This window comes from Paramisgurnus dabryanus, chromosome 22 (assembly GCF_030506205.2).
Source record: "Paramisgurnus dabryanus chromosome 22, PD_genome_1.1, whole genome shotgun sequence".
Taxonomy (NCBI): Eukaryota; Metazoa; Chordata; class Actinopteri; order Cypriniformes; family Cobitidae; genus Paramisgurnus; species Paramisgurnus dabryanus.
Window position 1 is genome coordinate 25,498,190 of NC_133358.1, and position 14,279 is coordinate 25,512,468.

Genomic DNA, 14,279 nt, shown 5'->3' on the forward strand with positions numbered 1-14,279 from the left:
GGATGGTTTTTGTGTGTTGTCATTTTATCTTTTACATCACACTCCCGGTAGTTTATTCATTTTGAATAAATAAATATATTCTCCCTCCTGTTTTTTGCATGGTATCTTTGGCGGTATCTCAAGATCTACTTGAGTTTGATAAACTACAAAAAAGCTAACAGATATTTAAGACACATTAAAAATAATGGTAACATGCAAAAAGTCCCAGGCAACACACACACTGAGAAAATGTATACATTGCTTTGTAATGCATTTGGATAAAAGCATCTGCCAAATGCGTAAATGTGGTCTTATGAGTTTGGAACGACGTGAGGGTGAGTCATTAATGACATTATTTTCATTTTTGGGTGAACTATCCCTTTAAAATTGCCACTTTGTAGGTGTGTGTAAAAATGTGCCTTTTTTGGGCGTGTCCTTGAAAATGCAAATGAGCTGATGTTGGATAGTGCAGATTAAAGGGATAGTTCAGCCAAAAATGATATTACACACATGATTTACTCCCCCCGAAGCCGTCCGAGATGCATATGTCCATTATTTTTCATTCATCACATTTTCAGTTATTTTAGAAAATGTCTTATATCTTCCAGCTGCTAAACAGTAAAGTTACGGGTCCAGCTCCTTCAAGTCCAAAAGATTTGTATATCCTTCCCCAAAGAAATCCTAACTGCTCCATGATGACAAACAAAGGCCTTCTGAGGGTAATCCGTGCGGTGTTGTTGTAGAAATATCCATATTTTAAACTTTATAAATGAAAATAACTAGCTTCCGGCAACGCCGCCATCAGACGCGACTAAGATGGCGGGATTACCGGAAACTAGTTATGGATATTTCTACAGCAAAACTGGGTGGATTACCCTCAGAAGGCCTTTGTTTTGTCATCGTGGACCCGTTTGGATTTATTTTGTGAAGGATGGATGCACATTTTTTGGACTTGAAGGACTTGGACCCTATAACTTTACATTTGATTAACTGAAATATCTAAAACATTTTCTAAAATAACTGAAAATGTGTTCATATGAAAAATGATGGACATATGCATCTCGGACAGCTTCGGGGTGAGTAAATCATGGGTTTAATATCATTTTTGGTCGAACTATCCTCGTTTAAGGGTTTTTTTCTGTCAAAGACGTTTTCCCTTAAGAGGTTTTCTCCTAGGAGTTTTTTCAATGCCTTGGGAGTCAGCTGACATTAGCTTACCTTAAAACTATGTTACATTACATATACGTTGCATTATTACTCTGCGCACTAGCAAGGATTAATTTTAGTCGCCGTTTAATGCAAAGCTGCTTAGGAACATTAAACAGTTGTGACAAGCGCTATATAAATAAAATAAAAATTTTATATGCATTGCATCGTAATGTACATGTACGAGTCAAATAAGCTATATGCGTTGCAAAGCTGTGCGGTCTACTTTGCACATAAGTTTGCATAAATATACTTACAAAAAACATAATACTCTGGGTATGGCCGCAGGGTTATGATAATAATCATAATTGTCGATTATTCACCTTAATGTTGTGATTATTATTGCCGTTTAATATATTTTACATTAAGGTTTACATTTTTTTATATCTTTCTGTAAAGCAGCTGCATGGTAACTCTAAACATCCAAAACTAAATAATATAGGGCTTTATCTTACACCCGGCGCAATGCAGCGCAATGCGCGACGCAAGTGTCTTTTGCTAGTTTCCACCCTACGCAATTATCATTTTCACGTTTAGCGCCACGTTGTTTAAATAGCAAATGCATTTGCGCCCCCTTTTGTGCCCATGGGCGTTCTGGTCTGAAAACAAGGTGTGTTCAGGCGCATTGTTGGCGCGTTGCTATTTTGAGGCAACTAAAATAGACTACGCCATTGACCAATAAACCTGCTCTAAAGTCTAAAGTCAATATGTTTTTTGTTATTTAAAGAGCGCATTAGTAATATGCGCCTATAAACGGACGACAACGCGGGTTTGCTTAACACATACATGAATGCGCAGCAGCACAAAAACGCTTTTAAATATGAAAGATTAAAGGATTGAATGTAAAAGATTATTATTGAGTCTCTTGGACATAAATGAGGACTAATGATGAGACGTTAGAAGTTGTGAAGAGCTGCTTCACCTGCAGCCTGGTAAGTAAATAAATGCTTTGCTTTAAACAAATGCTTCTGTTTTTAAAAGTTTTTTTTTCACAGATTTATTGTACATGATGACTCTGTACCTGTGGATATGGTGAGATGAGAAACATTTTTAAGTAACGCTGTCCAAGTGCTGAAACGTGCGGAGAGCCGTTTGTAAATTCTTTATCTCTTGATTGTTACAAATAAAGTATTTTTAGAGTACACACCTTTTCTTACATATTTGTAAATTATTTTTTGATGATATTGGATAACCATACATTTAAAGCAATTAAAACTCCATGACTAAAAGAAAACAATTTCTAATAATAAAAAAATAACAATTTCAATACAAGTGAAAAACACCACAATTATTTAACATTAATCTTAAACTGGGTATCTTGTTCCTCCACTTAGTTTTTTCAGTTTACAAAGTCCGTCATCTAAATAGGGATTAGATATAACGCCAGCGCAACTGGCTTTTAAAGGGGATGAGAGCTGAGACTCTCATTGGTTTATTGCACGTTACGCCCAAAATACTCCCATTACTCATTAAAAAGAAGGATCAACCCTTTTCGACTATGCGCTCGGCACACAAACCATTTTTCCCGTCGTTAAACTAGCAAAAGTGGATTCGTGCACGACCATTTACACATTGCACTGTGCGCTTTAGACAATGCACTTAGATCGTTAAAATAGGGCCCATAATGTAAATAACAAATAATTATCGGTATTATATTTTTAGAAAAAAATCCATAACAAAATGGCTAAAGAACAAGCCAACTTATCAATTTTAAAATCTCTTATTCACCACTGTATTTGGTGCCCTAACATACTGCCAAAACGCACAGAAATGAGCACAAATAAACAGGTGTACTTGAAGCTTTTGGCGATTATGTAATTGTTTTACCCATAACTGTAATCCCAATTATTTTTTGATTAATTGTGCAGCCCTAACTCCGGCCTTAAGCAGTTTTTCTCCCATAACCTCTAAGTGAACTTGGTTCAAAGGTGCAGATTTTGGCAACCAACCAACCAAGAAGAAAACAAAACACCAACAACCAGACCTGGAACATTCTGTCAGTCTGCAAAACTGAACCGACAACTTTATGAAGGGAATGTAAATTCTTCCAGTCACATTACTGTACACTGCACCGCTCCAAAACACCATGGTAACAGTAAGTCAGTAAGTCAGTCCTCATTACTGCTTGTTATGTCACAAAAATAAACCCCAATGCTGCTTTAGTCTTGAATCAGTGCCAAGAGATACAGTACTGCTGTCACAGCTCAATCACTGCTGTCAGATACTGTAGACTTCGGACTGCTCAAGTGATTCCTGAACCAACCAGAAAAACAAGACGGGGCGGTGCGGACCTTTGATGCACATGAGTGCAAACACTTACAGGGCCATGCCGAACTGCTCCAGCCACTTCTTCTTTACCTCCTTGGTTTTGAAGAAGAACTCAAAACCGTTTTGACCCTGGTTGTGCGTGAGGTAGAATCCATGAGACCACTGAAACAGAGAGAGAAAAGATTATGCCTGATGTTATATATGCACAACAGACACACACACATACATGTAATAAAAGCTTTGAGACCACAACTTTTTATGCAACTCAAGCTGTCAATGCTAGATACTGAATGGACATGGTCACATGTGAGCAAGCTTTAGATTTTTCAATCTATTTAAAGCCATTATTTTTATGATGAACAGATCAAAACTGAATTCATATTGTTGATATACTTAAAAAAAATACTACATGTGGATATAAATATGTGACATTGGACCTTAAAAACAGTCTTGAGTAGCACGGGTATATTTGTAGCAATAGCCAACAATACATTGCAAGGGTCCAAATTATCGATTTTTCTTTTATGCCAAAAATCATTAGGATATTAAGTAAAGATCATGTTTCATAAAGATATTTTGTAATTTCCAACCATAAATATATAAAAATGTATAAATATTATCATTAGTAATGTGCGTTGTTAAAGGGACACTCCACTTTAGTTAAACATTAGATTTTTACAGTTTTGGAATCCATTCAGCTGATCTCCGGGTCTGGCGCTAGCACTTTTAGCATAGCTTAGCGTAATCCACTGAATCTGATTAGACCATTAGCATTGCGCTCAAAAATAACCAAAGAGTTTCGATATTTTTCCTATTTTAAACTTGACTCTTCTGTAGTTACATCATGTATTAAGCCTGTTAATTAAAAGTTGCAATTTTCTAGGTCAATATGGCTAGGAACTATACTCTCATTCTGGCTTAATAATCAAGGACTTTGCTGCCGTAACATGGTGATATCATTGCACCAGCTGCAGCCATGTTACGGCAGCAAAGTCCTTGATTATTAAGCCAGAATGAGAGTAAAGTGCTAGCCATATCAGCCTAAAAAATCTCAACTTTTAATTTTTCGTCGGTCTGAGTTCACGATGTAACTACAAAAGAGTCAAGTTTTAAATAGGCGGAAATCAAAACTCTTTGGTTATGTTTGAGCACGATGCTAATGGTCTAATCAGATTCAATGGATTGTGCTAAGCTATGCTAATAGTGGTAGTGCCAGACAAGCTGAATGGATTTCAAAACGGTAAGAATCAAATGTTTAACTCTATGGGAGCAGAAAAATGGCAGAAAAGTTCATTAAAGAGATTTGGTTTTGTAAAAAGGCAAAGGTTTTTGCTCGCATGTCACCATCAATAAGTAGGTGTTGAGAACCGTTGCTAGGCAGTGCTAGGTGGTTGCTAAGGTGTTTCCAAAATCTGTATCAAAGATGTTCTGTACATTAGATTCTTCTGCACCTCTTCCAATGGAAGTGTAGGGAAATGTTCCCATTTTATCACCCTCTATGGGTTTGTTTAAAATGCTAACACATTATAAACAGTTGGGATAGTGTTCCTGTAGCTCAGTGGTAGAGCATTGCATTAGCATCCCAAAAGTCTGTCAGTTTGACCCCAGGAGACACACACACTAATTAAATGTATATTTTGTAATGCATTGTAAGTTGCTTTGAATAAAAGCATCTGCCAAATGCATAAATGTGAAATTTAAACGATAGTGACCTTAGCAAACAATACGAAAACCTGCATGTTTAAAACTGAAATAAACCTCTCTCTCTCTCTCTTTCTCTCTCTCTCTCTTTTTTCACACACACACACACACAATATTAACTGCATTATCTAACGAATAATTGTTCTGGCGCGACACCATGTAATGCATTATCACAACCGACATCATGTTTTCTCATTTAGCTGTGCCTGGTGTGTGCTGCGTTTGTTAGCAGTCGCTTGACGGTTTTTAATAGGAAACACCATCTGTGCGAAAGCAAGCCGGTAACCGGTTACGACAGAAGCATAACAGCGCGTTCACCGCCCTCGGCTTTGGACCGCCGATTTTTTACGCAATTAGGAGAATGGATGCAGACCTTTCGGTTCTCTCTGTCTGAGGTCGGGTTGTTGGTGATTTTGAAAGAGTGGAGGTCAATGACCTCCTTCATTTCGTAGTTGTCCCCCCGTCGTTTGCATACGATCACGGCAGCGTCGAACAGGAAGAGGTGCCTGCGGTAGATGGAAAGCAGAGATCAAGGAATGCTTGCGGGTGACACCTTCATAACCCTTAGGCTTTAGTAAACGTCAATCTCACCTGTCCTGTTTGGCTCGTTTGTCGACTGTAGATACTCGCACTTCGCTGTCACCTTTCGGCCTCCCGTAGTTACGCAGAGACTGATTCTGCAGAACACAGGTGCAAACTCAATACATATCCTGTACTTTATTATTTTTAGGAATCAGGATTTTCATAAAAAAGGGGTTTGTGTTATTTAAAGCTAATTTATGCATTACAATTTGATGCTAAAAACAATGCTGTGATTTTAAATACATTTGATAGTTATATAATTTAAATGTTATAACTCAATAAAAAAGTTTTGCTGGTAGTGTAGCTAGCTCATTTTTCAAAATGATAGCATGACTATAAATACTTGTAGCTGTGCAAAGTTTCAAAGCAGCTTTTCCGACGTTATGTATGTTATGTATGTGAAGCATGTAATTCATCTTACAAGGTTTTCTATTGATTTCTGGTACTGGTCGATATCCCGCAGAGTTTCAATGTCTCTCTTCACCTCATTGACATACTGGGCCAGATCCTGCAAAAATCCAAATAATAAATAAAAACATAACATTCTGCATGTGATGAATTTGAGCCGAATGTGTAAACATGGAAATCTTTCTTCATGCATGCTAATAATAACCCTATATCTCCTATAAAGTGTTGTCCCATGTGATGTTTTCGAGGGACTTGTTTCCTTCTAAAAGCGTAAATAAGATTTACCATCTGAAAGGGACAGGTTATTTGACGAATCTCATTCCGAACAGACTCCCGCGAGTGGAGTTTAGCGACTCGTTCATCATTGCATATTTGGAAAAATCAGAGAGTGGGGGGTTCGCCCACCGCGCCGATCATTCGGGGGAGCATTTGAAGAGGTTAACCACGTTAGCCCGATATCCCAATCAATGCTAAGTGGCTAATTTATCCAAATGAAATCATCACAGCCCACTGTGCAATCTGCACAATCTTCTCAGCTTGATTTGCCTCAATTAGCGGACGGTTACCTGTCAAGACGCATACACTCTGCCATCTTGATCATCCGAGTCGAGAGAGCAGCGCAGATTTTTAAAGAATGCTGGGCTTTAGAAAAACGATTAGAAAGTTGGCACATGCCTTTGAAGGAGCAAAATAAACAGCTAATGAAATTTGAGGTTGTAATTTCTAATCAAACAGGTCATGTTTTATCTCAGAAATATGTGTGATAAAATTGGGAAAGACTTCTATACAAAACGACTTGAAATGCAATACTTTTTTTTAAATACTTTAAATGATTACAAAACATATATAAAATTCACACATATTCGCTTCGTCTACTGCTCTTCGCCTACTGCTCTTCGCCTACTCCATAGTATGAGAACGGGGTCTACCATGAAGACTGAGGACAACATTTCAGACAGGTTTGTTCACTTCCCCACTGGGAAAACCAAGAACAGACCAGCATGAATTTCTATGCTGGATCCTGCTGGTTTATAACGTTTAACTCTTTCCCCACCATTGACGTGTTATCTCATCAATTAAGAAAAAACATTTGCTTTTAGAAAATTCCTGGTGAATTTGTATGGTTATTTGTTATACCGCGAATATCAACTAGATGGCGCACTTACCGAATTTATACAAAAACTGAAGCAAAAAATGATTTAGTAATTTTACACTCCATGTATGTTTTTATAATTGTTCTAACAAAATTCCTTCACAAAAATGCAATTTTTTCAGCTTTTTGCAACAAAAAAAAACACTTTTTTGAAGAAAAATACCCATATTTACAAACTGAGAAAAAATATAGATGGGAGGAAGCGTTTTTTCCCCATTTTGTTCGTTTGTTTATTGTTTGTTTGAAAACAGAGCGTCTGTTCTTTAATTTTATATATTTGTATGTTCATATATTTTTAGAAGAAAAATTTCCTGGAAGGCATTTTGTGAAACTTTTGTGAAAATCAACTTCTTAAAAAAAGGCTGGCGGGAAATAAGTTACGATAAAACACATCCCTGCCAATGACGAGTTTCTACGGCAATCCATATTTTCCGCTATTATGTTTTTTTTTCATTTGGCATTAAACTTTTGTGAAAATCATAAAAATGCTGGCGCTGGCTGTTTTTTTTTAAAACACTGCACTCTAAAAATGTCTGGGTTATTTTTGACCCATAATGGGTAAATATTTACGGAGCCCCTAAGGGGACATGGAGCAAAAATTAAATAAAGTTAAAGGAGACATATCATGCTAAATCCACTTTCTTGGCTCTTAAATGCATTTTGTTGTATATTTGTAGTGTTTATAAGTACATAAAAGTTGAAATTAGTCTCTTCAGGTGCTTTGTTGATATCTTTATATTCTGTTTTGGTCATATTTTACAACCGGTTCTGATTTTTCTATTATCTCTTACGTTTTTTGAACAATTACGTCACAGTATTTGCAGCGGAACTGCTAAATAAGGGCATCGACTTCCAGCCCAACACTACGAGCAATCCGCCATTTTATATTTCTCGCTGCGATATTGTAGTCCAAGCTCAAGGATGCAGAAGTTACGAGAGCGTAAGAAATGTACTCACATCTGTGGGTAAAGTCATTTTTGTGTGCCCGAGGCACTTTAAGGATAACTACTTCACCAATCTCCGCCAGTATAAAGAAGGATTTGCCGATAGACTTCGTCTGATTGAGGGGTCAATTACTTCTTTCTTTGGAGACGACGAGCAGAGCACTTCGGTAAGCAGTTTATAACTTAAAGTAAAAAAGTAAAGTACACGGTGGTCATGGTTCAGCAGTGCTGTTTCTCACTCCGAAGGCTGCAGCCTGCGGAGATCGCTTTTGGGCATCAAGCCTGGTTTAAGTTAACTGAGCATCACACTTGCAAGTCATGAGCATATTACAACAACTTACGATTAACTAAGAATAATAGTAAACTTTATAATTGTTAATATTCTGAAATAAGACCGTCTTTATGACGTATGCAGCCTAGATATGCGACCTCCGAAGGCTGCAGCCTCACACCACTGCGATACCTTCATATGAAGACGTTGTTCTGCAGGTTCGTCGTCTTCATTTTCCTCTCAGTACGTTTCCGACTCTGGCGCGAACATATAAGGCTGGATGGACAAGTCTTCCGTTGTTGACATTTTGTGAATAACGAGTAAATAAAAAGTTTCTGTGCAGCTAGATAATCGTATCTCTGCTATAAAACTACAAAAATGGCCGAACGGGGTGGAGTTTAACCGAGTGTCACTTCTGCAACCTGGAGAGGGGGCAGGGTATGACGTGCATTTAAAAAGACAGTACCAAAACGAGTTGCTCTCAGATGCACATCAGAAAAGGGGTAGAAAGGGGGCCTGTGGGGCTATAATAATGAGGAATTCAGACCCAAGCATTGCAGTTTCGCTTTACATAGACCACAAATAGATGATTTATATGTAAAAAGGACAGATTTAAAAGCATGATATGTCTGCTTTAAGTTTCATGTGCTCACGTGAAGCTATTGCGCGAGCACATGAAACTATCGCGTGCTCACCTGAAACTATTGCACGCGCACGTGAAAGCGAAAGTTTCACGTGTGCGCGCGATAGTTTCACGCAAGCACGCAAAACTAAAAAAGTTCTGCACATAAAAATTTCACGTGAGCACATGAAACTAAACTATAGATTTTTTTACTCCAATGTCACCTTAGGGGCTCGGTAAATATTGGACAGAACACATGCTGGGTAAAAATTGCCCATTGCTGGATAAAAAATGATTCAACAGTTTTGGGTCATTTTTAACCCAGCATTGTGTTCTGTCCAATATTTACCCATTATGGGTCAAAAATAACCCAGCCATTTTTAGAGTGTGGTGGGGAAAGAGTTAATGCTGGTTTGCTGTTGGTCTACAGGCTGGAGTATAGTCTGTTTTTACATGTATGCGAATGTATGCACACGATCAAACACACATCCTTGCAAAGTATAGTTTATTTGAATGAGTGTGTATATGCAGATGTTCGACGCATGCGCATTGCGACAAAATGCAATACATCTCCTGGGCTACACCTACGCATAAAATGTACGCAGGGTTTCAAAAAAGGTCTGGTGCAGTGTCCTACTAGCATTTAAAACATACACTATGTTGATCTTTTTTGAAAGGTTATTTGGCTCACCTTCATGGCATCCAGCGCTTGGCGTAAATTACTCTTCTCTGTGGCATCGTGGGTGTGTTTTACCAGTTCCTGTGAATAAGATCATGAGATATTAGCTGGCTGATCTTTGTTGACTGTTGACTCTCAGCATCTGATTATCACCAGATGATGATTATAAACACAGCAGACAGTCAGATGTACAGAATAGAGACGCTGTGCCTGAAGGCATCTGTCACTCTCGCATGCTCTCATAACTCATGCTCATCATCATGTTAAAGGAAAACACCACAGTTTTTCTATATTTTACTATGTTCTTACCTCAACTTAGATGAATACATACCTATACTTACTCTTGTAACGACTCATATAAATCTTTAAATAGAGAAAACATGGAAGTGTTTGGTGGCTTCTAAATTCATCCCTGTTTGGATCCTAAGGAATGAATGGAGCTAGGCTAAATGCTAACACATTCCTGACATGCTGTACAAAGATTAAGTGCATGCATTAAAAAAGATAGGTATGCATTAATTAATCTAAATTAAGGTAAGAACATAGTATAATATTGAAAAACTGTGGTGTTTTCCTTTAACATGATGATGAGCATGAGTTATGAGAGCATGCGAGAGTGACAGATGCCTTCAGGCACAGCGTCTCTATTCTGTACATCTGACTGTCTGCTGTGTTTATAATCATCATCTGGTGATAATATATAGTCTATATTATTTTGAATTATTAAACATTTTATCTCATACTTTATCAAAGATTTAAAGAAGTAAAAAAGTAAAAAAAAAACAATAATAAATATGGGAAAGTTTATGGCACTCGCACCTGCAAATTTTAGGTCAGATAAAATTCACAGCTGCACCAAAACAACTAAAATCCACCTAAACACTATGATTTACTTTCATTTACCTGCAGCACTGTGAAGGCTTTAAAAGGCAAATCTCACACAATCTCTATAAATACAATAATCATCATGTTCACAGATTCACAGATGTCTCGATGCTTGCACACTTTTCTCACAATAAAGAGAAAAGAGAGGTTTGAGGTTTGCATACAAACATAAATAAATAAAGTATTCAAAATGTAAATGCAATCTAAATGTGCAAAATGTTATTTTTATGTTAAGTTTAGTAAAATAAGTAGCAATGTTTTTTAACATATCACCTTCAACGTTTAGTACTGTGCAAAAGTAAATAGAATTAAATTGCTATTTTATTTTGTGTGCATATTTCCTGTTTGTATCTTAATAAGGAGACCGGAAAATATATATATGGATGGTCATTAAAACGACAAAGACTTCTGCACAGCGCTGCGAATGACAGCAAACAAACACATACACCCTGTGTGGCATCTCTATCTCTCTTTTACTTTCTCTTTTTCCTCTCACACACAGCTGAAATAATATCCCAACCTGCACTGCAGGTTCAAGAATTGAAATGAGAAGCAAAGGTTTTTGTGGGGTTGAAATTGCATTCCCGCTCTGGAATGAAGTAAACAAGACATCTGGAGCAGTCTGTAGGATAAGGGAGGCTGCTGTGAATGTCCTTTACTGGGCTCTGATAAATGGCTTCCTTTTGGCCTAAGAGATATATTGCCATCCGGCACAAGCTAAATCCCCTGCGTCAGTCAAGCTGAACCTGCGCATTATTATCAGGAGCAAAACGGACATCACCTTATTTTTCATTTTCACATCTTTCTGCCCTCACACACAGAGAGGGGGAGAGATAGAGAGAGAATGGAGGCATGACACTAACATTGAGATTATTGAAGAAATGAAATACATACAAACTCTTAGGTAAAGGTTTTGACGTTTTTGATGAATGTAATTCTACGCTGTTTTCGTGGGACTGCATCCCAATCGTTCGTTACTGAACCTTTACACATTGCAGTGTTTTTGTCTGTGAAATAATCTTGCACTGTTCACAAAGATCCCTTTTGTCAACATCTAGTTTACTTGAGTAAACTTTGAATATCTATCCTTGAAGAGTGGACTTCATGACCTTGCAAACTTTAACAAACGCAGCACCTATGTGGTTCTTTCTTCAAAGAAGCATTCATATCAATCTTATATCTTTTCAACACAATTTTATTTCCCAACAGACTGAACCCATTGTGCCCTGACTCCAGAAGCTGTGCGACAAGCTCGATTTTACACATGCTTTTTAGTCTTGTGCACAATATGCATCACGCAGTGAGCAAACAGACCTGTCTGAGCCCAGGCATTCATCAAAATGTGCATATCTTTAGCTGTATTATATTAAGCTTTAAATGTTTCCTGATGCCCTTTAAATCTAAAACAGTCATCATAACTCTATATTACTAGTTGTGACAGCTAAAACAGGATCATGGACACGGGTTCAGGGTCAACAATGGGTGTCATTTCGAAGGCTGCATCCTCTGGAAGTCATATTTGTCGGCTACATTCATCGTAGTTGTCTCATTTTATAAAAAAACACAAAATAAAATTAACATTTATTCCTTAATCACCTCAGTTTCATTCTTATTTTGAAATGTGATTATTGCTATTAAAGGCCAAAAATTAAACCCATGATTTACTCACCCCCAAGCTGTCCGAGTTGCATATGTCCATCGTTTTTCAGACAAACACATTTTCGGATATTTTAGAAAATGTTTTAGATCTTTCAGTTTATTAAATGTAATGTTACGGGGTCCACGACCTTCAAGTCCAAAAAAAGTGTGTCCTTCCTTCACAAAATAAATCCAAACGGCTCCAGGATGATAAACAAAGGTCTTCTGAAGGTAATCCGTGCGGTGTTGTTGTAGAAATATCCACATTTAAAACTTTATTAACGTAAATAAATACCTTCCGGTAGCACCGCCATCTTAGACTCCTCTGTATTCAGGAGAGAGTATTAGCGTAGTGTACGCACTTTTCTTAGTGACGTATCCTGAATGCAGACGCGACTAAGATGGCGGCGCTACCGGAAGGTATTTATTTTAGTTAATAAAGTTTTAAATATGGATATTTCTACAACAACACCGCACGGATTACCCTCAGAAGACCTTTGTTTATCATCCTGGAGCCGTTTGGATTTATTTTGTGAAGGATGGACGCACTTTTTTTGGACTTGAAGGTCGTGGACCCCGTAACATTACGTTTAATCAACTGAAAGATCTAAAACATTTTCTAAAATATCCGAAAATGTGTTTGTCTGAAAAACGATGGACATATGCAACTCAGACAGCTTGGGGGTGAGTAAATCATGGGTTTAATATCATTTTTGGCCGAACTATCCCTTTAAATAAAACCTGAAACAATAAAATGCACGTATTCACGAAACCAGCACATTCATGTTTTAAATGTCGGCCATAGATGCATATATACATAGATGCCCCATTAATGGTTTAGTTGTGAACGCATCTGTGGAACGGTCGAAGGAGGCATCTATGTATACTAGAGCTGCAACTATCGACTATTTTTTCAACCGATTAATCTATCGATTATTTTTTCGATTAATCGAATAGTCTAATGATTTTTTATACATATAATTCCCCAACAAATAATAAATGTAACATCTGTCATTAACGCTAACATTTTATTTAAGCATTTTCTTAATTAAACAAACACACAAACCAAAATTTTCAACATGAAAAATAAAGTGGCAGTGCCACTTTAAAAGAGGCATTATTCACCTTAAACAATAAAATAGGCATATATTAATATTTTAAACATTAGTTTATGATTAGTACATGCATTAACTCAGCATTAGTTCAGACTGAAGTAAAAATAAGTTCATTGTGATTCATGAACCCTTATATAAGATGTAATGGTTATATTATTACTGTTAATATTATTACTATTAGTAGTACTGCATTCTCATTTAACTTTAACATTTAACTTTTCTTAAGTTCCGGGTAAAAAACAAGTTCAGTTAGTATGATCTTCTAATATTTTATAAACAGCGTTTACGCCGCTGTTACTTTAAACAAACGCATGTCAGGAATACCTTACAAGACGAGCTTCTATAATATCTGCGCACATATTCGCAAAAAAGACGTTCATTGGGAACTCCGCACTGCCAGCTGGCTTTCAGTGCACAAGGGCACATGCCTATCAGTTCTCAATGTGACAGTAACTTATTATTTCATAACTTCTTAATATAAAAACATGACCTGCTCTTTATTTACTGTTTCAACATACTGCCCAGAAGCGATGCAATGTCACGTCTGTCAGGCGTCTCGCAGCTCGTATTAAACGAAGATGTAAACGCAGCTGTATTAAGCACAATATGTATTGATTCTATTGTTTATAGAGTAAGTATAAAAACTTACTGTAATAGTTCAAATTCTTACGCTGACGTCTCGTCATTTTGAGGTCGGAGAGCTCCAGGTTTTCTTCTTTTAAGATGATCATACACAGGTGTTGCGCTGCTGTGGTATGCCATTTCAGTTTTACACAGTATGTGTTTTATTTGGTCTCTGCTTAAAGTATTCCCACACTTTTGATCGCG

General features: G+C 37.2%; 1 protein-coding gene across 3 annotated transcripts in view; it reads right to left on the minus strand.

The window, feature by feature from the left end:
- The window catches only part of LOC135740278 (guanine nucleotide exchange factor VAV3), a 121,059-nt gene that overhangs the window by 62,064 nt on the left and 44,716 nt on the right, over window positions 1-14,279 (minus strand). For all 3 annotated transcript variants that reach the window (XM_065258490.2, XM_065258489.2, XM_065258488.2), the window contains exons 11-15: window positions 9,826-9,894; window positions 6,158-6,244; window positions 5,746-5,831; window positions 5,528-5,660; window positions 3,506-3,615 (exon numbers count right to left, since the gene is read on the minus strand). In XM_065258490.2, coding sequence (XP_065114562.1) covers window positions 3,506-3,615; window positions 5,528-5,660; window positions 5,746-5,831; window positions 6,158-6,244; window positions 9,826-9,894 — 485 coding nt within the window. The remainder of the gene's footprint in view (window positions 1-3,505; window positions 3,616-5,527; window positions 5,661-5,745; window positions 5,832-6,157; window positions 6,245-9,825; window positions 9,895-14,279) is intronic.